Source organism: Saccostrea echinata, unplaced genomic scaffold (genome assembly GCF_033153115.1).
Source record: "Saccostrea echinata isolate AGI-Se365-2 ecotype Australia unplaced genomic scaffold, CSIRO_AGI_Sech_v1 ptg000002l, whole genome shotgun sequence".
NCBI classification, from domain to species: Eukaryota; Metazoa; Mollusca; class Bivalvia; order Ostreida; family Ostreidae; genus Saccostrea; species Saccostrea echinata.
The window spans coordinates 24,169,867-24,195,529 of NW_026889751.1; the positions used below are offsets into that span (position 1 = coordinate 24,169,867).

The 25,663-nt window shown below is 34.0% G+C and overlaps 1 protein-coding gene across 1 annotated transcript in view; it reads left to right on the forward strand.

The window, feature by feature from the left end:
* The window catches only part of LOC133178173 (uncharacterized), a 45,036-nt gene extending 19,373 nt beyond the window's left edge, over positions 1-25,663 (forward strand). The window contains 27 exon segments of the mRNA XM_061312920.1: positions 35-645; positions 823-1,082; positions 2,228-2,434; positions 3,341-3,538; positions 3,808-3,947; positions 4,243-4,405; positions 5,122-5,192; positions 7,229-7,386; positions 10,088-11,323; positions 11,456-11,550; positions 11,972-12,141; positions 12,248-12,614; positions 12,915-13,092; positions 13,535-13,719; positions 13,916-14,601; positions 14,741-16,188; positions 17,107-17,372; positions 17,492-20,647; positions 20,731-21,036; positions 21,291-21,419; positions 21,532-21,676; positions 21,831-21,994; positions 22,273-22,355; positions 22,473-23,566; positions 23,672-23,719; positions 23,821-23,841; positions 24,492-25,663. Of these exon segments, the coding sequence (XP_061168904.1) occupies positions 35-645; positions 823-1,082; positions 2,228-2,434; positions 3,341-3,538; positions 3,808-3,947; positions 4,243-4,405; positions 5,122-5,192; positions 7,229-7,386; positions 10,088-11,323; positions 11,456-11,550; positions 11,972-12,141; positions 12,248-12,614; positions 12,915-13,092; positions 13,535-13,719; positions 13,916-14,601; positions 14,741-16,188; positions 17,107-17,372; positions 17,492-20,647; positions 20,731-21,036; positions 21,291-21,419; positions 21,532-21,676; positions 21,831-21,994; positions 22,273-22,355; positions 22,473-23,566; positions 23,672-23,719; positions 23,821-23,841; positions 24,492-25,413 (12,507 nt within the window). The 3' untranslated portion in view covers positions 25,414-25,663.

The window sequence follows — 25,663 nt, forward strand, 5'->3', positions numbered from 1 at the left end:
AGCTTTCTGAGTTTAATTTTTTTAACATGTGCAGATTCGAAGCCCTGTGAATGGAGAAGTTTTTAAAGAAAATAACAGAGTGCTAATCTTGCCTACAGATGAAGATTTTATTGAATTTGAAATAGTCATAGAAAATATTATTCCGGATTCTTCCATCCCATCAAATGGGCAGTTTCTCTCAGCGGGAAAAGATATCATTGGAAAAGCTGACAAATCACCTTGCGAATACAATTCTATCCACGTGTCTGTTCGAAAAAGGTCTCCGATGAAAATGTCAGATTCTGATTACGAATACATAGACCCGTCTCCATTTCTAGATCATTTGCTCCCCACTCCACAATGGATCTGGGAATGCAAAGACTACACTTATATTAATTTTTTAAGTGTTGTTTCGGCTGATGCTGTAGGGGAAAATTTAGACGAATTAGACGAAGAAATTTCAAGAGCAAGTTTCGAAGGAGCAGAAGATCTTGGGAACGAATTTCCTCCCGAAGAACCTAATTATCGCCCTCCAGAGTTCGAAGTGGCTTCTCCGGATGATCCAGTGGCTGTTGGTGCGTGGAACAAGTTCAAGGAAGGATTCAAGGGTTTAGTTTCAAACTTCAAGGACATAGCCAAACAGCTTTTTGATTTTTCAAATAATAGGTTATGTATATCGAGTTTTAATTACATCTAGATTCTTCGTCATCAATTTTGAGATGAGAATATTCCAGATGTTTTTAATTCGACAGTTTTATTTTGCTAATTATGATAAGAGGACTGAAGTATAATCTAAGTTCTTCTTCGGTCTTTTAATAATTTTATATTCTTACCTCATTTCAGAACTGGGCCTAATCTCCTTGATCTGGTTAATGTTAATTCATATACACTTGGGAGAATTAAAGAATTACTTGGAGATAAAGTTCAAACGGAGATGAAAATTGTTTATGATAAACTGATGCAACTTCGAACATCTATTTCTGCTCAAAACCTGGATGGGTTGTCAATGTCAAAGCTCCGAAGTTTATTATCAGCCTCATTTAGCACCGCGTCTGGATCCAAATCAAACATGGTTTCAAGAGTTCTCTCAAGAACTGAAAATGGTTCGTACACAAAACAATTCATTGATTTCATTTCTTTGGGAAATGAAATAAACGATATTGTTAAAAATGAAAAAAATTATGAAGATTATTGTGAATCTGAGGTATGTTTTTTGTAAATAATCAAGAAAGTGTCATTTCTGTTATGTTTCCTTATATGTCTATGATCTGGGAAAAATATTCTTAATAAAGACAATGCTAAAAAGTCACGACAGTACAGTGAACAGTACAGTATAGGAAGTGAAAAAAAAATGTTGAAGATAAACTAGACTTCACTACTATTCAGACATGTGGATGTTTTTTAATCGACTGAAAACGAATTTATATTTAGATAAAACGTTGCGAGTGGGATTGATGATTTTTACCTTACTGTTCTATAAGACAGTTACTGGTCCATGTAAAAGTTTCTTGCGACCCTCTCCAATTCTTTTATCGTTTATTATCGAAGTGTCAATGAAAATTCTGTTATATGAGTGCTTTTGGGTATAATTATTCATTCTTGTTTTAGTTTGAGATTTGGAACTCCGCTTCCAAAAGCTTGATAGTTGATCAGGATTCACCTTATGGTATTTTGAACCCAAGACACCGAATGATGACCTTAACCCATCAAAATTATGTTTTTCCAACAGCATTCCTTAAATTAAAGATATTAAAAGCAAATTTGTTTTCAGTTATGAAAAATGGAGAAACAATTATAGTATAATGTGCTGAATTAAACAGCTGATTTGTTGATTTTGTTCTAATTTGCTTAACTGAATTATAGGTTTTGTGTCTGATAAATGGTGACAATTGTTCGAGCCTTCGATCTTTTTAAATTTTACTTACAAATTAAACACTACTGTATAAATAAAAGGTCAAAGCTTACGCGTTTTATATGTTCATATTTTAATGATAAGATTTCATATGATTTATATCGCACGTTATTTTTTTTATAATTTAGATCGCACGTTATTTTTGTTATACAAGCAATGTCATGAAAATACGTCAACAATACATATTAACCATTATAATAATATATAATTGGTGGTTTGTTTATTAATGTTAAGCTTTATTTATAATGCTACAAAGGCAAACCTTTGAAATATTAGTTTTTGGAAATATATGTTTAGTTGTTTATATATATATATTTTTTCTATTTTTTTCTTTAGATTGCCCGATGTTTCTCAACAGACTTCCAAAAGGCCCTGGAAATGTTTGTTTTGTGCATCGTTTCTGTAATGAAATTTCCTGTGCTGTTCTACTTTCCCAAGCCAATCACAGAATAATGGTAACTGCCGATATCAAAATGGATGGATGTTTAAAACAAGTCAATGTTACAACGCAGTCAACTGCCTATGTAATAAATTTTCAAGATGGTAAGTAATTAGTTTTTTTTTTCAATTTCTGAATATCTGCATTGAGCTCGTATGAAATATAGCCAGCAATTCTATAGAGAATAATACATGGCAAAATCTGTATCACACCCCATATCAACCCGAGACTCCAATATCAGCCCGAGGGCCGAAGGCCAGAGGGCTGATATTGGTCGAGGGTTGATATGGGGTGGTGTGATACAGATTTTGTCATGTATTGCTGTTTTTATTATATATTTGAAAAAAGTGTCTAAAAATCTTATATAAACTTGTCAATTAATTACCATTTTTTAAATAATCGAATGTGTTCTGTTGTTGAATTTCCGTTTTCTCTTTTTTTTTTTCCAAATTTATGCAATGCATTCGGCGATAAGAAATGAAATAATTATAAATTGAACAAATAATTATTTTGAATAGCATAAGATATCTGATGAAGTAAAATTACAATTTAAATAAACTTCATTAACAAATAGAAAAAGATCCGAGATACTCCAAATGAAAAAATACAGAAATGTTCCGGAAAGGTGTAATAAAGGGTGAAATAAAGGGTGCTAATACAGGGTGTGTAATACAGGGCGCGTGCCTGTGTTCATATCAGGGATGCAAAAATCCTGTATTATATAACAAATATATAATAAATATATTTATATATATAAATACTATTTTGTCATTACTTAGCAATTAATAATATACGAATTGTATATTTTGCTAAAATAACATAGTCGAAACTCGATATTAACAATGAGGTCGCAAATAAAAGTAGAAATAACCGAGTGTGACGAGTATGAAGAATGATTAAGTGTACATGGTACTATTGACTCGACCCATTGTGTGCTGTTGGCCTACTGTTCGACATGCCGATGTTCAAAATATTTGAGATACAAAATTTGCGCTTTATTTTCATTTCAGGTGTTGAAATGGAGGAGAGGGTTCCTTTAGTACATGTGTCTACGTTAATGTCTGCAAACTTAGTTGTTTCTATAAAATTTGACTGGTCAACTGCAGTTATCTCCCTTACTGCAGAACTCTGTGTTTCTGATTTCATTTCTTGCTTACATACTGTACCAGTGTTGTTGAACTACGAAATTGATTCTACATGTTCTACGGGTCAGTAAACACAATATGGTTTGGTAAAATATGATTCATCTCTTTTTTGTAAGTATCCTGAGAATTAAATAAAAGATAGAAGTAAAAGGTTTAACCACAGAATTATTTTTAACATATCGCCAAATACATGGTTTTCTTTTTTAATTTGAACATCAAATATCTAGTAAATATCACAAAGCTTATATTAAAAAGGTTTAGAATATATGAACACGTTTGGAAAATTTGACTTACATGTTGTTTTTATTTGAAATATATATAACAAACAATAGGAGATGGAAATAAACCCGTTTTGCCGACTATGGATAGCATAACTGTTCAAGATTTCATAGCAGAACTCTCCGAAAATCACCTTCTTGATAAAGACATTCTTAAAATCCTTGACACCATAAGAGAAGCTATGATGGACGAAGTAAGCTTTTTTTCCGTTATAAAGTAAAAAATTCAAAATTCAAAATTAAGCTATATTCAAAACGGTATTATTGAAACCAATCCGCCAAATTGTGGAGCTTTTTTATAAACACAATACTAATGTTACTTCAATAGAGTTTGTCAAAGTCTGTTCACGAAAACTTCAGATGTAGTGTCTAAATTGTTTTATCAATACCGAATGTGGTTGAATTTCCTGTTCCAGTATAATAATTGATTATATGGAATGCAATTCATAATCAATTTATAATCATTGATTTTTTTTTCAATTCTTCAAGTTAATTAACGATCCCAGGACGCTTTTAAAAATAATGGGCAAAGAGTTCCAGAATAAGGTAGACTTCTGCGCAGACGTAGAAATCCCATTTCCGACGAAGGATTTTGAGTTTCTGGATTTGGACATCGGTCCAATCATGGTTGGTCCTGTTCCATTATATTTTGGTAAGTTCTGTTATTAGTTTTTTATATACAATATATCTTGAAATCATTTTCACAAGAATCTCTAAAATTGAAAGTCAAGTCGGAAAAGATAAAAAGAATGATAATATTTTTTAAACAATTTCAATTCTAATTTTATTGAGTCAAACAATGCATACTTTTTAAAAGTGGTTTGTTCGTTCATAGCTTATTGAGATGTTGTATGACTGACGACTATATCATATCAAATTATATAACTTGGAGACATTTCATATATGAATTTAGCTATGTAAAGAATATATGCGGTATATGCATATTTTTTGCCCCAACAAAAGTCATATTTTAAAAATTTCTTGAAATGTGCTGAATTGTATATTTTGTATGAGAAATCTAAATTAAGAAAAAATATTATAATTTCAAAGTAGGTTATTGGCAATTTTGGTATATAGTCCTTACATCTGAAAGTTAAACTAGTAATATGAAATAATCTTCATAAATTTATAATGACATATATATGAGTGGTATCATGTAATTAAATATGCTCCCTTGTGTAAAGGGGGCATACTAGTTCTCACCTGTCGGTCTGTTTTATACATTCTCAATTAAAAGTTTATCCTTTTTAATATTGATTCAAGGGGGTATAAATGTTTTAAATCATTTCTTGTTTAATACATATGTATCTTACAGGCAGGTGCCATCATCTAGATAATATTATTCATATCAATTACATGAATTTGTAGAGTTAGGAGCAGGAGCGTCTATTGGCCTGAGAATACAAGTCGGTCTTTGTATTCTAAGTTTCAAGGCAAGGGTAAGTAGACAAGATTAAATCTTCTAATTATTATGTATCTAATTGAGCAACATTATTTATTACCCTTGTTAAGATTTTTTTTCTTTCTCATTGGTTATAGCTACGTTAAGAAATCCCCCATGGCTCATATATAAGTTACAAATGTAGTTACAGTACCTTGGATTAAAACGACCTTTATGGCACAGTCCTTGTTTTCTCGGAAAATTTTGCAAAATGTGTTTAAGATTGGAAATTATGCTCTTTTTAAGCGCCTTTAAATGCACTGATTAGCAGTGATAATTTCAATAATCAATGTTCAGAATGCAGAAAATGTATTTAGTTTTAAGTATTAGGCTCATTACTGAAGAATTCTTTAAATTACTACTGTACTGGTTACTCAATTAAATATGTGAATTCAATGAGCTAGAATTTTGATCAAAACGATCCGTATAAAAACATTACTGTTGTGAGACCAAAATAAAACTATTTTTAATTGAGAGTAAGCCGATAAATTATTAAATAGCAGAGAATAATGCGTTTTGACGTTCCTTCTTTATTCTATGAAATATATGGAGATAACAAACAGTATTCAAGCTCAAAAGTCCATTAAACAATACAAAATAGGAGCAGAGCAAACACGGACCTCCAAACATCAGAGGTGGGATCAGATGCCATGGAGGAGTGAGCATCCCCTGCCGACCGGTCACACCCGCCGTGTGCTCCTTGTCATGATCGGGAAATAACGGAAAAATCCGTCGACAATTCAGTGTGTAAATAATGGCTTAACAATTAGTATGAAAAACGTCAGTCAGCATTTGACTCAATGATTAATTGTATTTGCTGACAAGGTCATTGTATCGACCATAGAACTTACGAAATGATGACTTTAAATGAGACAGCTGATATTCTTGTTTCATCAACTTGTTTGTCAATAATTTACCTCGTTTTAGAAATTGTTCATACGTAGAGCATGCTCTTGCGTATCGAATCAACTGAGAGATATATACCCCGTATGCAGGTGATGAAGGTATATTGCTGCATTAGTAAGGGAAGTTGACGATTGAAAAGTTAAAGTCATCACGTTTATCATAAAGCTTGGTTGTTAGATTACCATTAACGTCTTTTTCAAGTAAAATATCCAAATATGAAACAGATGTGTCAGACTCTGTGGTATCTTTTATCTCAAGCTCAACAGGATATATCGTATCGACATAAGAATGAAAATAGCCATTGTTAATTGACAATACATCGTCGATATATCTAAGTGTCGAGTTAATTATGTATAACAATAGAAATGGTAATGATTCGTAAGACTATGATAGATTGCTCATGATATAAAGCGAATATCCCTTTCTCGTATATTTATGCATAAAAAGATCTACTTAATTATAGAAAAGACATTCTTTTCAGTTAAATGGGCCTGGACGCAGTTGCATTATTTACATTTCAAATTTCTATATTTATTAAAAAAATATCTTCAGTTGAATAAATTGAACTAACATAAATATTCTTAAAATTCAATGACAACGACCTTCTTTATATTATGTCAAAGATCTGTGTTTGTAAACAGGGCACGAGCTCTGTTATTGTTAATGTTTTACCGGTTGTGTTCAATTGTTTTACTCTGTACACATCACTGAAGTAGGACTGACAATACTGGTGAGTTGGATAGGCTTCCTCACATTTCTACTCTGAATTATATGGATTATAGTTTTATCATTTTTCATTAATACTCAATAAAATTTCTACTTTTCTTTTACGAATAAAGTTGCTTCGTGAAAGTTCCAGGATATTTGTCTATCAAACGAGTCCCAAAATCCGTTGTTTTCATAAATCTCCTAAAAACAAGAAATTTTTTAACAGCTTTTACTATTTTTCGGCGTGAAAGCTTTAACAACATATAAGTCATGATATTTTACTTAAGATTTTAGAAAATATTAACTTCAAATCTGGGTCCAATCCCCTTTAATATATGAAGTTGGTTCCCTTTAAATTTTTATATGCATGTCACTTTTGGTACACTCTTTCTATCTTCATAATTTTTTTTTTATTTACAGGGAACACTTACCCCCTGGGCAGGGGCAAAAGTTTGGGGAGGAGTGGCCATTAAATTCTTTATTTTTAGAGCTGGATTGAGACTTATAGGATATCTACTAGAGACACGATTTCCAATAACAGCAGAAATAACCTATAATAAATTCCCTCTGGACGTAAAGTAGGTATTTAATCAGTCTGTTTAGAGAAATGCATTTTATATCTTTAAAAGTAGATACATTTATTTGATTTGAGACTAGTAGAAAAATTATTGATAAAACATCTTAAGCAATCTCAAAATATGAGCAAAGCTTTATAATAAGCTATGCATGAAATATGGATGAGAAACTAGAGGCCCATGGATCACAACGCTCACCTGAGTTAATATGGACCTGCTCCTCAGCAGCAGAATTTAAAGTCTCCTGAGTCACTCAGATGACTTCACTCAGGTTACGTATTGCTATCTAGTTTTGTCGGTCGTTGTATACGTATGGCATCCATGGGATACAAAGTTTGTAAATTTTAAGATCCCCGCCCAATTTGGGGCTGAGAAATAGGGCTACACCATCAAATCTTTTAAAATCTTTTTCTTTACTCTTGGACATCAAGAAGTTATACTGTTGGCATGATTGTATTAAACATCAAGTTCTTTGCCAAAATTATGAAACTCATGACCCCTGGGTCAGAGGTTCTGGAGTTAGGGTGGGTTTCTTTTGACCATACAGTGAAAATACATTCTTTATAAAGCTACTTTTCTCTCTCCCCCCTCTATATTTAGCAGACAAACTAAGTCCATAGAGAGCAAAGTTGCCTCTTCCAAAATTGTAAAAATCATGGCCCCTGGGTCAGAGGTTCCGGTGTTATGGTGGGGCTCTCTTGGTGATATAGTGAAAAAAAAAATGCATTCATTCTTTGAAAAATTTTCTCTGCTTCTGGGTATTTAGCAGATAAAAAAGTGCATGGTTGTAAAAAGCAAGGATGCCTCTTCGAAACTGAAATTCATTGTCCCTGGGTCAAGGGTTCTGGTGTAAGGCCGGGCTCTATTGATTGTAAAATGAAAAGAATAAATTCTTTGAAAATCTTCTCTACTTCTGTCCATATAGGAAGCAAACAGAGTACAAAGTTGTAAAGAGCAAGGATGTTTTTACAAGATTTGTGAGAGTCTGCACTACTACTTCTAGTGTTATGGTGCTGGGCAGTGCCCTGTTGATATTGTAATGAAATTTGTACTCTACTGACAAAAGTAACTTCCCTTCGTTGTAATATATAGGGTTTACTAAATGTCGTCAAGCACGAGGGTGTATTAGTACTAGCAAGTGAAAAGATCTTCTTTATTACTGAGTACTAGACTTGACTTACTACTTCTCTTGTTTTGGGGCAACCTATCTTCATTTCTAAGTTTAGTTTGTTTTATTTCATAATTCATTAGATCCTTTACAGTGTAAAACTATACTATACTCAAGTGACCTGAATGGCCCTTGACCCCACCCCACCCCCCAACCCAACCCCATTGCTGCTATCATATATTCCTATGTAAAACTTTGATTCCTGTTGTGTCATGATTTGAACAAATTTGAATATACACTACCCGAGAAAGCTACCATATCAATATGAATATGAATAATAATAGCTTTACTGCTCTAAAAAAAGAAGATTTTGAAGATATTTCTCTTTACATTCTATCCTACGTAAACATTTCATCCTAAATTATGGCCCCACCCTACCCCGCAGTCATGATTTTAATAACTTTGAGTCTGCACTACCTGAGGATGCTTTCAGATCAATATGAAAAACCATGGTTTGCTGTTCACCGTAGATTTTAAATATTTTTCCTATATATTCCTATGTCAAAATGCTATCCCCCATTATGGCCTCAACCCACTTCTTGGGGTCATGATTTGAACAAACTTGAAACTTACTTTTTATAATGATGCTTCCATATCAATATGACTTATCATGGCTTTGTTTTTCTTGAGCAGAAGATTTTAAAACTAAATATTCCTATGAAAAATCCCCCACTGTGGCCCCACCCTACCTCTGGGTAATGAAATGAACAAATCTAACTCTACACAACCTGAGGATGTTCCCATATCAGTATGACTAATCATGGCTCTGCTACTCATGAGAAGAAGATTTTTAAAGATATTTCCTAGATATTGTATTACGATGTAAAACTTTGATCCCATATTAAAGCCCATCCTACCCGGTCATTTTTTGAACAAACTTGAACTTACACTAATAAAGGTTTCACATAATTTTCAATGTTTTTGGAAGCCAATCACAATTCATCATTACTTTTACATGTATGTTAAAAGTCGAAAAAAAAAAAATTAAAAAGTCAAACAAAACACTATATTGAATAATAAAGTAGAAAATGGCAATTTATCATAAATTCTTAATATAAAGTCCTGGATTTGAAAACTGAAGATTTTAAGAGATATTATCAATTGGTTATATTTCATACGTACGTTGTACACTAATCTTGTCCGTAAATGATAACACTAAGCCTCTACATTTTCATTCTTTTTATATTGATATTAAACTATAACCTAACTTCGCGACATTGAATCGGAGACTAATATTGTCCTTGTAGAATCTTGAGTAAGAGGGGAAAAGGGCAAAATGAAAGGGATAATATGGGCTTAATTTTTCAAGAATAAACAACTTGCTGTGACTTCGAATATTTTGTTGTTGTTCTTTTTCTGCAATACAATATTCAAATGAAGTCGGCAGTATTTAAGTTATTCTGCAGTAGTAAAAACTGTTATTTTTAATTCCATTGAAAGTCAACAGTTAGTTCTTGTCAGTGTCTACTAGAAGGTCATATTTGATTTAAAAATTAATATCAATTTTCGAAAATGCTACACATTCTTTTTTTATAGAGGAAGTATGGACCTGATCCTGAATCCATTGCGTTTGAAACTGGAGGCATACTGCGTTATAGAATTCAAAATTTGCATCTGGAAATGCTTCAAAATTACCATTACAATTTTCCGAGGCACGCTTTGGACATACTCCACAACACCAATATCAAGTAATATTTTCACAAATATCAAGGATGAGAAAGACACCTCTCCTCCGGAATTTTCCTCACCTAGTTTAACTGAACAAGGAAGTCGAGGAAAAAGAGAGACAACAGACAACTGTGTCTTGAGACAAATTCCAGGTCGAAATCATAAAGACCCTGCATATGAATTACAGATCGCTGCAGACGATGACAAAAGCAATTTGAAATTATACTATGCTATTGGGACACAACAGGGAGGTACAAATGTTGCTGCTTTTACGGAAATGGGTGGATTTTCTTTGCTAGTTGCAACAAATGATTTGCCAAATGCTGTGCCTTTATACTGGACTGTAAAGGCAGTCAACAGCCAAGGCACTGATGCCCGTGTGTATTGCATGCTCCATACGTATGATAACACATTGCCAGATGGGCGAGTAGACCCCTCTTATATATATAGCTCCAATCCAAACGTCTTGACTGCTACCATCAATGTATTTGAGGACTCTCAACTGAAGAAAGTTCATAGTCAGGCTTTAGGATATAGCTCCGGTATGTATGGAAGTGAAATTGTATCTTGGAAGAATCTTACCCTAGATTCATCGGCACACAGAACAGGAATTCCAAATGATCTTAAACACTTCAGTGTTCCTAAAACTGGCAAACTTACAAGTAGCCCCTTTCCTATTCACATTACGCATACACCAGAGGACTGCGCAACAGTCTGTATTAATTCAGGGAAGAAATGCGTTTCCTTTGATTATGCTTATTTTACAGAATCTTGTGAACTGCAAACTGTTGTCGAGGGCCCGAGTGCTAAGTTAAGAAAAAGTGGTACATATATGAATTATGAAAGACTTGGAGTTGGATACAATTCCTATGAAAGATTTGAGAATCTACCCTTGGAACACGGCAATATGTATTATATCAATGCCAGAATAACTAACGTTCTTGGATATGTTGGATACCTTCATTCCTATGGAACAATGGTCGATTTTTCTCCACCAAGCACTGGAAATTTAGGCACAGAATTTAAAGAAACGTTATTGGCAGATGGATGTAAAGCATCCGTTGCACAACGATGTGTCGAAGTGACCTGGAAGAAAAACCACAGGTAATGGAAAATAGTCGATTTTAATCAAAAGCATTTGATGGCATTATTCGTTGGCACTTAAATACACCAATTCAAATTCTTTTAAAATTATATGAGACCATCATTGTTAATCGTGTCACCTATTTTTTTTAGACACGTAATTGATGGGAAAGGGTCATCAGTTGTATTCAATGGACACACACCCTTAAAGGATAAAATGTATACAAGATCGAATCACTATATATCAGGTAGTTTCTTAAAAATCTATATTGAATTGAGCACAATAAAAGCATGCATAGAAAATATTTTATGTTGCATTTGATAGATCTTTATTCACTGTTTTGGTAAAATCAAAAATTCAAATTTAATTTTTAAAAAAATTTAAAAGGATATTTTTTTTAAATGAATGATCCACAATACCTTATATTTTCAAAGTTTCCTGGTTTCTGAGAATGAACTTTTTAAGTTGTCTATATATGATTTTATAAATTCAATATAATTTTTAAAATTTTCTTTTAGTTTCTCACTCTTAACACAAGTGGAAAAGACCGTAGTCTATTTTAAGTTATCGGTATTTGATTGATGATTTATTCGTTGTTGAACATGGTCCTACATGTATCTTTATAATTGAAATCATGGTATCACATGTGTCATGAATATACTTTTCAGTCAATTTTGATGGCTTTCATGATGATGAATCTGGGATTCACCAGTACACGTGGGCTGTTGGGAAATCAGTGTGTAATAAAGACGTAGTAATTTTTTCTGATCCACACGAGTTTCTTCACAGTGCTAAACACTGGACACATAGCGGTTATGAGAAAAATCTGTTTTTACAGGTAAAGTTTCCTTTAAATGATTTTTGAACTAAAATTTTATGCATTCCTTTCTCAATGAGTAAAGTAACATGATATGATTGCAATTCATACATTTGTCTAATTTAAGGATGGACAATACTTTATGACAGTCCAGTGCCTCAACAATGTGGTGTTTGGTGGTTCACTGGTTACAACTGTTTGTCACAGCATTCCCCTCACCGTGGACACAACTCCTCCTTTCTTCGATGGTGTTGAGCAAACCTATTTCGATGAACACTTTGATATGCTTGCTATTTATTATAAAGCTGGTGATAATGAGTCTCTACTTCGGAGCGTCGACTTCGGACTTGGAAAAACAAAATATGATGTTCTGGTCAGAAAGTATTCATATCACGAGCCAATGAACGGGGATGATGCTCCGTTCATTGTCATTGAAGAGCTGGATTTAGAGGAGGGTGTTCCAGCTTGGCCTCGAGTGCGAGTTGATAATGGAGGTATTGTGTTAAATCTGAAAATTAAAACAGTAAAACATGTTTAATAGGGACAACACTGGTTCTATAGAACTTGGCCAAATTAGACAACATTCCTGTTTAGACACATTTCTAACAATTATATTCAATAAAAGGGGTAGAAATTCACAACGTAATAGGAAAGATTTCGACACCCACAACATCCAGATAAGACATGCTAACTGTAAAAACCCTGTAAATTTATATCGCGTTTTATTCATTTTGATATCTAACATTTATGCTTTAAAGTTTGATTTACAAGGTGAACGAAAATATTTTTTCCAGTGGGCTTATTTAAAGCTGGCAGTGGTCCTGAGCCCATTTTGATTGATAGAACATCTCCTGTGGCTGGAACAGTATTGGATGGTCATATCGTACATCATGATTTGACCTACCAATCAAATGATGAGCAGATCTGTGCCCAGTGGACAGGCTTTTATGACCCCGAGTCTGGCATTGACCAGTTAGTGTTTTATATTTTATGCTAAAATATTTTAATTAGCACATAAATCATGATTTTTATAAGGTTATTTTATACTGCTATGACAAAATTCTGATCTTTTATTGTCTTAATATTCATCCTTTACTATATATAGGAGTTCAATAATAATAATAAACGGTCTGCAGTGATGTTTTCTATATTTACTTTTCACCTCTCCCTAGTAATTTGTAAATAAATAAATGTCATTGTTTTAAATAAGATATACGTTGAATACTTTGCTATAATAAAAGAAAATTATCAGAGTGTCCATTAGGATGTTATATGGCATACATTCATTATGTAGAAACATCAGAAATATTTTGAACTTAGGAGATAAAAGATGATATAGTTTCCAAGCTCAAAAGAATTGAGTTCTTCATATACAAGGACTGCCCAATCCAACACCTGTTGTTACTATTTATAGTTTCCGTTGGGGTATAGGAACTGTTCCTGGAAAAGACAACATCATGAATTTCCGTAATTTTTCACATAACACAAGACATTCCTGTGTTGACGTCGCCCTCCAGCACAATACACGTTACTATTCCACTGTCATTGTCTTCAATGGAGCCTTAAATTCCAAAGATTCTAATAGCACTTCTAATGGTGGTATGTTATTTTAATATTTGGAATAAAACACGTCATAAAAGCCTTAGCTCTCAATGTTTTTAACCCTATTATAAGAAACTTCTAATGTCAACTACGAGGCAGATTGGTATAAATTTTCTTGAGAGTTATTTCTTGAATTATAAAATTGAGTGTAAAGGTAAGTTTTTACATCATTCATTTTTTCTGTTAATTTCAGTGTTAGTTGACACAACACCACCAGTTCCGGGTTATGCAGTTGATGGTCCTGATTTATCCGAGGACATATCATTCTCATCAGAAACAGCCACCAAAATTGTCACCTGGGATAATTTTTCCGATCCAGAATCTGGCATAGAAAGGTACGCCGTGACAGTCTATATAAACGATGCTAAGGTTAAAACATTTGAATCTAAAACAGAGACAACTTTCGTGGATCATTCAATTAGCATGGATCACAAAGATAAAGTTCATTTCAAAGTTGATAGTTTCAATAAAGCTGGCTTATCGGAGAAGTTCATCACAGATGGATATATTGTCGACCATACGCCGCCAAATTTGATATTCATTCATGACAATATTCATCAGAGGAGATATCAGACTAACGACAATCTCCTGAATCTTAGATGGCAATTTAAGGACGAGGAATCGGGGATTAGAGAATATCGCTATGCGGTTTTACAATCCTTGCATGGAATGAAGAAGCGTATTTGGCCAAAGACAGAGATGTTCCTAACTGTATTTCCCAATTCCAGCATGGGCACTGCTGCTATAGATTTAGATAAACATCTTTTAACAGGTGCTACTTATTCAGTTCATGTGACAGCAATAAATTTGGCACACCTTTCCACAGCACACGAATCAGAAGGCGTAATCATAGACCCTACTCCTCCAATCATAGTTAAGGTGAAATTAATAATATACACATTTATACCGATATTTTTATTTTATTTGGGGGATGATGAGCGTTACTGTTGGTTAATTTAATATAATGCTTTGGTAAATTTATCAATAATGCTGTTCTAAAAATATTTTTTTCTTTAAGGTTCACATAGGTTTGTTGGATGAGGATGAAGAAGTTGAGGATGGATATGTGCAGCATGCTAATTCACAATCTATCAGAGTAAGTTGGATTGGCGATGATCCAGAGAGTCATATACAAAAATTTTATGTAGCAATAGGAACAAGTCAGGGAGACGTAAGTGTAACCCATGGATATATTGATATGGAAACAGAAACGTCTGCAGATATCAAAGCCTCTCTTTTAACTTTTTCTGAATCTGGTGAAATATACTATGTCGCTGTTAAGGCTGAAAATGGTGCCGGTATTCTATCCTCTCCACTCTTTTCAAAACCAATAAAGATCTTGAAGGAAAATGTACCAGGGGTTATTTATGATGGTCGAGAGCCTTTCATTGATGAAGATAGTACAAACGACAGATTCAGTATTGCTGTGCATTTCCAAGGATTTTCAAGTGAAGCGTGTAATATTCTTAAATATGAATGGGCGATTGGATCAAAACCTTATTATTCTGATATAAATGAATATACAGAATATGGCATTGTTCATAATGAAACCCATGGTAAAGCACAAACCCATGTACAATTAAATGAAAATCAAACATATCATGTCACAGTCAGAGCAAAGACGGGACATAACTGCCACGAAGAATTCATTGTGTCAACATCAGATGGAATAACCACTGACTTTAGCCCTCCTGAAATTTCAAATATAGAGCCAGAAAACATTGAAGGCCACTTTTACGACTCAGAGTCTCAGTGCCTCTTTCAGTCGTATGTCGATTCTTTCGAATACAAATGGAATGTTACTGATCAGTCTGAATTGCAATTTGAAAATTATTCGGTTGGATTGAAACCACTGATACATAATGCACTGCCTTCTTCTGTATCTACAGAGTCGAAAATTCCACCAGGTGTTCTTTCACCACAAACTGGTGTTGCATACTTTGTGAATGTCTTTGCAAAGGATAAGGTTGGATTTTTAACTTCCTCATCTTCACTGCCAATTGTTGCAGACATCTCACCACCGACAATTAATAATCTAACCTGCACAAATACAATATCTACCAAACAATCTTCCATACTATGCTCATGGCAAATTATGGAGATAGAAAGTAAGTTAAAACAAATATCTATCTGTGTTGGATCCCAAGAAATTCTGGAAGACGTGATTCAGAACGTCACACTTCCTACATATCAATGCAAGTGGACTATTGATGTGAAGAGCTTTTCAAATTTGAACAGTCTCTCATATATTTATGTCTCTCTTACTGCATCAAACGTGATGGATCTCTCTTTAACAAAAACTTTTAAAATTGCAATCGACTCCACAGGACCAGTTATAGAAAACGTTGAATTCGTCACATGGACAAACCCTGTTAAGGAACGTTTAAAGCAGATTTGTCAGCTACCCTGGTCGTATGTAGATGTCAATGTGTCTACTATAGAGGACAAAGAATCCGAAATAGAGAGGTAAAAAAGTACACATTTGTGATGGAAGGTCTGCACACAGGGGCATCTTATTCGCTCTGTTCTTTAATGCACATATAAAAATACACAAGGGAAGAATCGAAAGTAGGACACGATTTGTAAACAAAGTCAAAAAACTACTTACTTGAGAAAACTTATACAAATCCTTCTATGCACTAGCGCAAATGATGTCCTAGTACTTATCAAGGCTAAAATATTCCAAATATATCCAATGTAAATAGCTTTTATCCAAATAAAACTCCAGCTTTCTGCACAGTTTGAAACTCTTCGCCTAAGAAAAGATAACTCGTCCACAGACGACAACTATCGTTTTTCGGAAACTTTCGGGACTTTTTGTATCGAGAGTGATAAATTCTAATTAGACAGTGAAATGTCTGAAAAAATATTTTTCTTATGGTAAGCATGAAGATAATATAATTTTAGAGTAATTTAATTATCAAAATTTATTGCACCAAATTTGATTTTGAAATTCGAATAAATATATAGAATTTATGAAAAACGAAAGTTGTAGAGTTATCTTTTCTTAGCTTGGGCGAATAATTTCAAACTGTGCAGAAAGCTGGAGTTTTATTTGGATAAAAGCTATTTACGTTGGATATATTTGGAATATTTTAGCCTTGATAAGTACTAGGACATCATTAGCACTAGTGCATAGAAGGATTTGTATAACTTTTCTCAAGTAAGTCGTTTTTTTTACTTTGTTTACAACTCCTGTCATACTTTCGATTCTTCCCTTGATGTGTATTTTTATATGTGTAGTAGAGAACAGAGCGTATAAGATGCCCCTGTGGTCTGCATCTAATTTACAGATAATATGGTAATTTATGCAGCGAGCATCTATAATCCACTGTAGATAGAGTTAATCTAAATAAAAACATTAATCCTTTATCCTTATTTTAGGGCTGAGATCTGTTTAGGAAGCGAACCGGCAACTGACAATATCAAGGCGTATCAAGACATGGAAAACAATTATGTGACCATCGATAACATTTACGCCTCGTCCGGAACCAAGATATACGCCACTGTAAGGGCATACAACAGAGTTGGACTCCACAGTGTCTTGACGTCGGAACCAATAATAGTTAGCCCAGATCCTAGAATTGATGTCCTTGATGGAAAGGGGGATATAGATGCTGATTTTCAAGCAAGTTTAAATGTTATTCAAGGTAGGATATTTATTTATGAAACTAAAACACAAAAAAAAAACCCAGATTTTTTTAAACAAAAAAAAGTTTACTTTTTGATACTTAAATTGTTTAAGTTAGCTGGGTTTTTTTTGTTACAGGGTCTTACCGCTACTCTGACAATTGTCCGATAATAAAGGCTGAATGGTCGGTAGAGGATCTGACGGGAAAAGTAATCCAAAATAACACAGCTGTACCTGGGAATGGACTTTTCTTCTTCAACGACCAACTGAGTTTGCAAAATAATTACTTGTACTTTGTTAAAGTAAAAATAACGGACGCTCTAAATCGTACAAAGGAGGGAAAATCAGATGGTATAACTGTTAGAATCCAGCCACCTGTGTCTGGAATAGTAAGAGATGGCCTTGGTTCAGAGGATATCAAATACCAGGAATCTCTTACGGAACTTTCAGCAAATTGGGACGCTTTTGGTAATGAGGCTTCTGGAGATCCTACACAGAAAATAGACCATTACGAAGTTTCTATCGGAGATGATACAAGAGACCATATAACAAGAACTAATATACATTACTTTACAAATGTTGGTTTGAATACTAGCTACACATTTTTGGGTTTAAATCTAACATCGAAAACAGTGCGATATTACATCACGGTAAGAGGTTATAGTATAACTGGGGCCTTCGAAGAAGGCTATTCCAATGGAGTTAGAGTTGGATACCGACTAGACATAATACCAGGACTCATAGAAACAAATGAGGTACAATCAAGTACCAGTGAAATAACAGTTTCATGGAGTGGATTCGATTCCGATGTCGGTATCAAGGAATATTACATAGCGGTATCTACCACACCAGTCATAAAGAGTAATAAAACGTACCCATGTTCCGATATTCAAACACTTTCTTCTCGGTTTGACATAGTTTCACCAAAGTTAATAGGACTGGACACTTTTCAAACTTTTAAAAACCTGTCTCTAAGGCATGGAATGTCTTATTATGTAACTGTCATTGCTAGTGATGAAATCGGAAAATGTTCCTCGTCGGAGAGTTTGCCTATCCTTGTTGATACTACAGCACCTATTCGAAGTAATGTGACCTTCCTGGTGAATGGTTGGAATGTAACTGGACGAAAAAAGTTCTTCGTGACAAATCCAAATAGAATAGAAATAAAACTTCTTGATTTAATGGACCCTGAGAGTGGAATTAATACAGTTACTTTTCGTCTAAATCAATATTTGGATTGCCCAGCTTCTGAAACTCAATCCTCATCCTCTCATATGGTGAAGGAAACAGTCGTTAAAAACGACACAAAGGTGAGCATGATAAGTTTAAGTTTAGAATCCAAGAGATATTATTACATTAAGGTAATAGCAAGCAACAATGCTGGTCTGGAATCGCACTTTGTAAGTCCAGTAATGCTATTCGATACTGGATCACCAAATGTAGGATCGGCCATTGTTGGAAATAACTGGGGAGAGAAGACATCGTACCAATCTTCCACATCAAGAGTCACAGCTTGGACAGCAATTGCAAGAACAGAAGATGCATACGAATGCGATAATACAAACACATTCTTCCCTTCGGAAGAAGCCTTAACATGGATCCCTTTATCAGAAGATTTCTCGACAGAAAATGTGGTTAAAGAAAAATACCAATGGATTTTGAATATAGGATACAACATTCCTCTGACGAAAGTCCTGAAAAGTGGAATCACACGCTGGATGGGGGCGTTACAAGAAGGAATATATTCAAGTACATTATCGGCTGCAAAAGGAAAGAACATCTCCACTGCACTGATCATATCAAGTTCAAAAGAAAATCCCTATTTTCCTTTACAATTTACACGACCACAACCAAGTAACTTTGACAGAGTCAGCTTCAATTTTTCGGTAGCAGAATATGAAATGTTGAACGATTCATCCTCCTCCAGCTCTACCGAAAATCCAACATCAGCAATGCATGATGCTAGCTCTACTGTCGATGACATAGTTTATGTAACCCGACCTTCCTATAAAACAATCAATACAGATGAGTCCAGTGGGTTTGGTTTTCAAGTATTAGGTGATCAGCAAAACGGAAGCAAGGGTTGGGATGTTTTGTTTCGGGCAAAAGATAATAATGAAGAATTTCATAGATGGACCCAAATAGACAATAACCCATTTCAAAATCAACAGAAATATAGCATTCACACGAGGAAAAGGAATTCTGAAAACAAAATAGTTTGGGACCTGGCATTCTTAATTGATGGAGAAAATAAGGCAAATATTTATGGACTATCTTTTGATACCATAGACTTTCACGTTTTTGTCCAAACTTGGAATTTTGAACACTATGAAGAACCAATAACTGACCCAATTCATCCGTATCGGTCTCAAGCTGTACTATCAAAACTGAAAATCCCTTCTAATGCAACATTGGACTGCTTAAATGGAAAAGGTTTTTATGATGGTGAAAGTGGGATTTCCGAAATATGGACTGGGATTTCTGACAACTTAGAGAGTTCTGGAAATGTCAGGAAAATGGAATTATATAGAAAGATGTGTACACCGTGCTTATTCAACTGCAATTTCAGTTGTGATGCAAACTGTTCTCTCTCTGACAAAAGTCTCTCAGAATTTGAGATAATTCCTCTCACATTAGACAATCTAGATCTGAAGACAACAATTGTCTCCAACGATGGTTTAAACGCAAGTGCGAAGACAGAAATCGTCAACATGACCGAATATTATGTTAACGTAATGATGGTTAATTTTGCTGGACAGGCAGTTTCAACTATCACAAATCCAGTTATCGTCGACGAAACACCACCTGTTTGTGAATATATTCGCTGTTTGGATCCTGACGTTTCGGGGATGGACGCACCAACAGACAAACTGGGATCTAATAAGACCATTGGAGCGTACTGGTTGTGTGAGGATAATATAAGTGGAATTAAAAAAGTCTATGTTAAAGTGGGAACTAAAGATACTGATAGTGGGTACAGAGAAGACGAAAACATGGTATCGGAAAAAGAAATAGGAGCAGTTTCTAAAATCAAATTATCTCTGGATGATGACGTTTACTTTGAAGATAGGAAAACATATTTTGTCAACCTTGTTATATTCAATGGTGCCGGGCTTTCCACAGTTTATAGTTGCAATGTATCGACAATTCTTACTCCACCAGACGTTTCCGATGTAGATTCGAACATTTTACTTTCATCTGAAAGGGATCACGCGACAGGGACAGTTTTTGCAGACTCTTTAGACCGATTTGGGATAAGCTGGAACAACAGAGGAAATGATACCGATTACTACAGTAAGTATTGCTTTTAATGAGCTAAAAATTAATCTAGATTGTATTTAGATAATAACATGACACAATATTTCTCTGTCTTGAAGAGTGGCAAATGGGGACATATGAAGGAGGGGGAGACATTATACCACCAACTATAATAGGTCTTACAAAAGAAGGGACTGCAGAAGTTATTAGCGGTGAACTGTGGTTGAACGGCAATAAAACTGGTAAATCTTTAGCAGCTCTCACCCCAGGAACTTGGGGAAACTTAACTGAATCAGAAATAAACAAAACGGAAAGCGACTTCCGCTTCCGTATGGAACCTGGACGATGCGTGTTTCTTTCTCTAATTGCTGTTGGATATTCAAGCTTGGAGGCAAATATTTCATCACAACGAATATGTTTTAAGCGTAAGTACATGAAAATAAAATACCTGATTACAATTAATGAAATAAATAACTGGAAAGTTTCGTACTATATCTTGAACTCCTGTAAAAAGCAGGGCGCTATCGTCAGAATATAACATTTTATTTTAGGAAAAAAATATCTAAAAAGAAAGAAAAACACTGATTAAATTTGGTATAGGTGTAACATTGTTTTAATTAAAAATGTTTTGAATTATTTTTAATTATGAAATAAAATGACCATTTTTTTTAATTTGCAGGAAAGAACAATGACTTGTTTTTGAATAATCAGCAAAATAACAGAACAACAGTTGCATGGCTATCTAATAACAGATTTGAGGAAGTACCAGAAATAAATGGAAATGAAGCAATTGTTATAAGTATTACAGGTATTTATCCCTCTAAAACTGATGTGAAGTTGTATTGAGAATTTTTATTTGATTCAGTGTTATTCATTTATTTACTGAATCGTTTTGCTTAATTAATTTAATAATCATACAGGCCAAATAAGAGGAGTTTCCATTGGTTCTTTATCCGAGTCTGACCTGCAAGCAGAGTATGGAACAGCTTCGTCCTTTGAGTTCAGATCGTACCTTATCAATCCAAATACAACAAATTGGCCATCAACACGTGAAATTCGAAATAGGTAATGGATATTTAGGAATAAAACTGTTCCAGAAAAAACGTCAGAAGGAAATTATATCTAATAAAGAGATCTTGAGAAAGATTGTTTGTTTCTAAATTAGAAGTGCCTGTATTTTCCAGAAGCCATGTGTATAAAAGTTTAAATCATTTTGTAGGATTGTTAGACCTTTGGCAGTCAACTTTTTCATTGCACCAACCCCTACCATAGAAATGGAATTTATTGATGTTGACATCAGAATAAATTTAAATGATTTCGATAATTCTACAGTTCCTGCTCTCTTAATTTGGGATACGTACACCCTCAACTCAGATACGAGAAGTATGGAAAATATACCTCTAGTTCAAATTTTATCGAACATTTGCAAGGGAGATAATTCATTTCAGCACAGACTAATACATTTTTAAAGTAAAAATATTGTCTATTATCTGTTTTATTCGAAGGAAATCAATGAGTTGTAGACAACAGAAACAAATAACCAAACATCTAAGCTTCTCTCATTTTTTTTTTTTTAATTTCTTCGTCATAAAGGTTCAGAATGAATTTTGTACCATCAAAAATATTAAAAATAAATGACCTTTTTATGCTCATTTCGACAGCATACGGTATATGGCGACACGTTGGGGAAAACTGTGGTGAAATAAGAGATCCAACCATAGAAGGAGATATTTATAAAGCAAAGGTTAAATTTTCTCCATAGAATATTCAATATTCAAATTAATTTAAAGTTTATACTGGTTACACAAGCAATAGTCTGATTGGTTTTCGTCTTACTGCTTGCTTCATATTTTTTTTACAGATATGCCAAAAAACATTTCAAATGTTAACGAGACGCAAAAGATCTACTGCAGTAACAGTCAAAAACCCTTACCAATTTACATTAACAGTCATGAACGTGTCCTTCTATAACTCACCACCTGAAGTCGATATCGATACTATTGTGACAATGGAAGATACACCGATAATCGATTTCCAAATACCTTACCACGATGATGAAATGGATTCTGTTCAATTTTATCTTCTTCAAAATTCTGATATTGGATTTGCAAACCTGACCTTGAATGGTAGGTTGACCTATTACCCTAAAACAGATTTCTTTGGCAAGGATAGCATTAGGATGACATTAACAGACAATGCTAAATATCCAGCAACTGTCGAGAAAATCATTTGGATTGAAGTCAATAAAGTAAATGACATGCCGATGTTTGGTTTTCATCATAATGATTCTTCATATGACGTTATGGAGAATAAAAGCTTAACCCTAATTTTCGAAGGAAATTCAACATCACATTATCTGTTCGACTTTGGCTTTGCAGATGTTGATGATAATGAAACTCTTTCTTTCATATCAACCCTTACTAACACCAAGGATGTCAATATAACCACAACGAGCACCGATAATGCATGGTTTCTAAATGACACGTTCGGTCATACAGAGATGAAGACACAACAAGGATATGCAGCAGACATGGTTATCAATAAAAATTTCCACGGTGACTTCTATTACTACATTCTTGGTTTTGATAGTCACAGCTATTATACCGAGCGTTTGGAGACTCATATTTACATCCTTTGGTCTCCTTGTGTCTATGGTTTTTGTTCCCCTAAATTCAACACCTCTCCATCTTGCCAAGACATTTCCAGAGCTGATTCTTTTGATTTTTATAAATGCACCTGTCATCCTGGATACACGGGTATGTGGTGTGAAAATGAAATTAACGAATGTCACCAACAACCTTGTGGTGATCTTTTCAACTGTGAAGACAAAATCAACAGTTATGAATGTGTTATCAAACCGGAGGCTCTGGCTTCATTGATAATTGCTGCAATACTGTTCATAATTCTAGTTGTCATCTTGTATCGAATCTTCAGGTGCAAAACAAAGTCATACAGGTAATTAAGTTTAAATTTCACATGCTGCCTAAATTTAAATATCTAAGAAATTTCTTGTCATGTTCTATTGTTTTAACTAACACATGCATGTATGCTTTTCTTAAGGGTAACAACTCCGTTGCCACCAGATCAAGATGAATCCTTTGATGACTTGTAAGTACAATCACGTGTACTTTTCTCTAGAAAATTTTATTAAATGCTTCAATTACTTTTTATTATAAATTGAACCATTCTAAATTTCCTTTCTTTTTCAGTGATAACAACACTGTGAATTTGTGAGTATATGTTATTCTGTAACCCAAATAATATTAAACTTTTTGTGTCACATTTTCCGATTTTTGACATTTAAAGTTTTTGATATCTACTCATATTAAATGGATACTTCATTTTCTGGACGAACATTGGGGAACATAATTTACATTTATATTGACTAATGCTAAATTGTTCGTTTCATTAATCCAGATGCTTCATTTACCCTGATAATTTCCTTTGGAACACAAATATCCGGATTCACAAGGCCCCACTGTATTTCAAAGCACAAGATTTTATTTTTTTTTTTTTTACTTAATCATAATACTTGTTCAGTTTCCTTTGATCTTTTCAATCTCGTACACATCTTTTCAATCTTATGAAATCGGATGTTGAAAAACATGTATATAATATTATATGAGAACTTCAATAGATTATCACAATTTAAAGTAGAAAACTTACCACTACAAACATCTTTATCTTGACAACATGAGGCTAAATTTCAGGAAAAAAAATTAGTTTTTTCCCGATGATATGTGTTTTTTGAATTTCTTTATGTTCTTGATTGTTAATGTATTATAATTTATACCGACAAGCTTTTAAAAAATAATTACCAAGACAATTGCTTCTCTGTTGCATATACCGAATAATAATTTCTCATTCTCTCTTGTTGCAGAGTTGAATACAAAAATTCAGCACCAATGGCCACTGACTGCAAATTTCAAAACATCGAGAATAAATTGCCCTCATATAGTTCTTTCGTAACATCACAGGAAACTTCAAGAAAAGGACCATCCACACCAAGTGGGGATAAAAGTGGTGAAGATTACCATAAAGACATCGAAGGAAAGGTTTCTAGAAGCACCAGTAAAAACAAAGATAATTTATACACCAATAAGGAACTGGTACACGAAGAAAAACCTTTCTATGCAAGGATATTGCAAAATTTACAAAAGAAGAAACCAATGAAGAGGGTTCCATTTTTCTATCCACTTGAACACGAAAATGCTGCTTACTCGCCAGAAATCTCTGAAAATGATTCTTCGGATGACGAAGAATTAGGCCCATTTAATTCAGCACAAAATGATCTGGCAAAGATGATGGACTCTATGAAATCGCAGTCCAAATCTAGCCCAAAGGAAGCATTTTGCTTTCAGAATTCAGCTTATTTTGAACCTTCGACTCCAAAGGCAGAAATCCAAAGAAATATAAATTTCCGGGGAGCTGTTGGTTATGATAATAATAAAAGTCCTACCATTGAAACATCCCCGCATAAAAATGAAATTGAGAAAAGTCCCCCAATGCCCAAATCAGATGAAACAAGTGTGCTGGAAACTGCTGAAAATGCTTCGATTGACAATGGGCAGAAAACCGAAAGGCGCCAATCATATGATGCTGAAGGTGACTCGAAGCCTACTGAAGCTATCCTAAGTTTTACAAAGGATTTGGAAGCAGCTAAACATTTTTCCACTCCGAATACAATTCGCGTTGTATCGCCAGAGGAAAAACCCTCAACACAGATGTCTGATAGTGATGAAGAAAGAGACAGATATATGACATCTACACCTATCGGAATCTCCATTGACGACACGTTTTGATCACTGAGAATGTGTGAAAAAATTCAGTTTATTAATATTTGGAATAACAAGCTTAAGCAAGTTTCAATTATGAGTAAAAAGACAACGCACTACTGAATGTTACTTGTTTGATTGTTATATTCTTTCTTCATATAAAATTCATTCTCTCTTCACAACTTTCAAAGTGTGTTTAGATCTAAACAGTTTTACTTTGTTTCACTTGTACTCCTTCTTTTTGTTTTAGTGAATTAAATCTTACTTTGATCTTTAA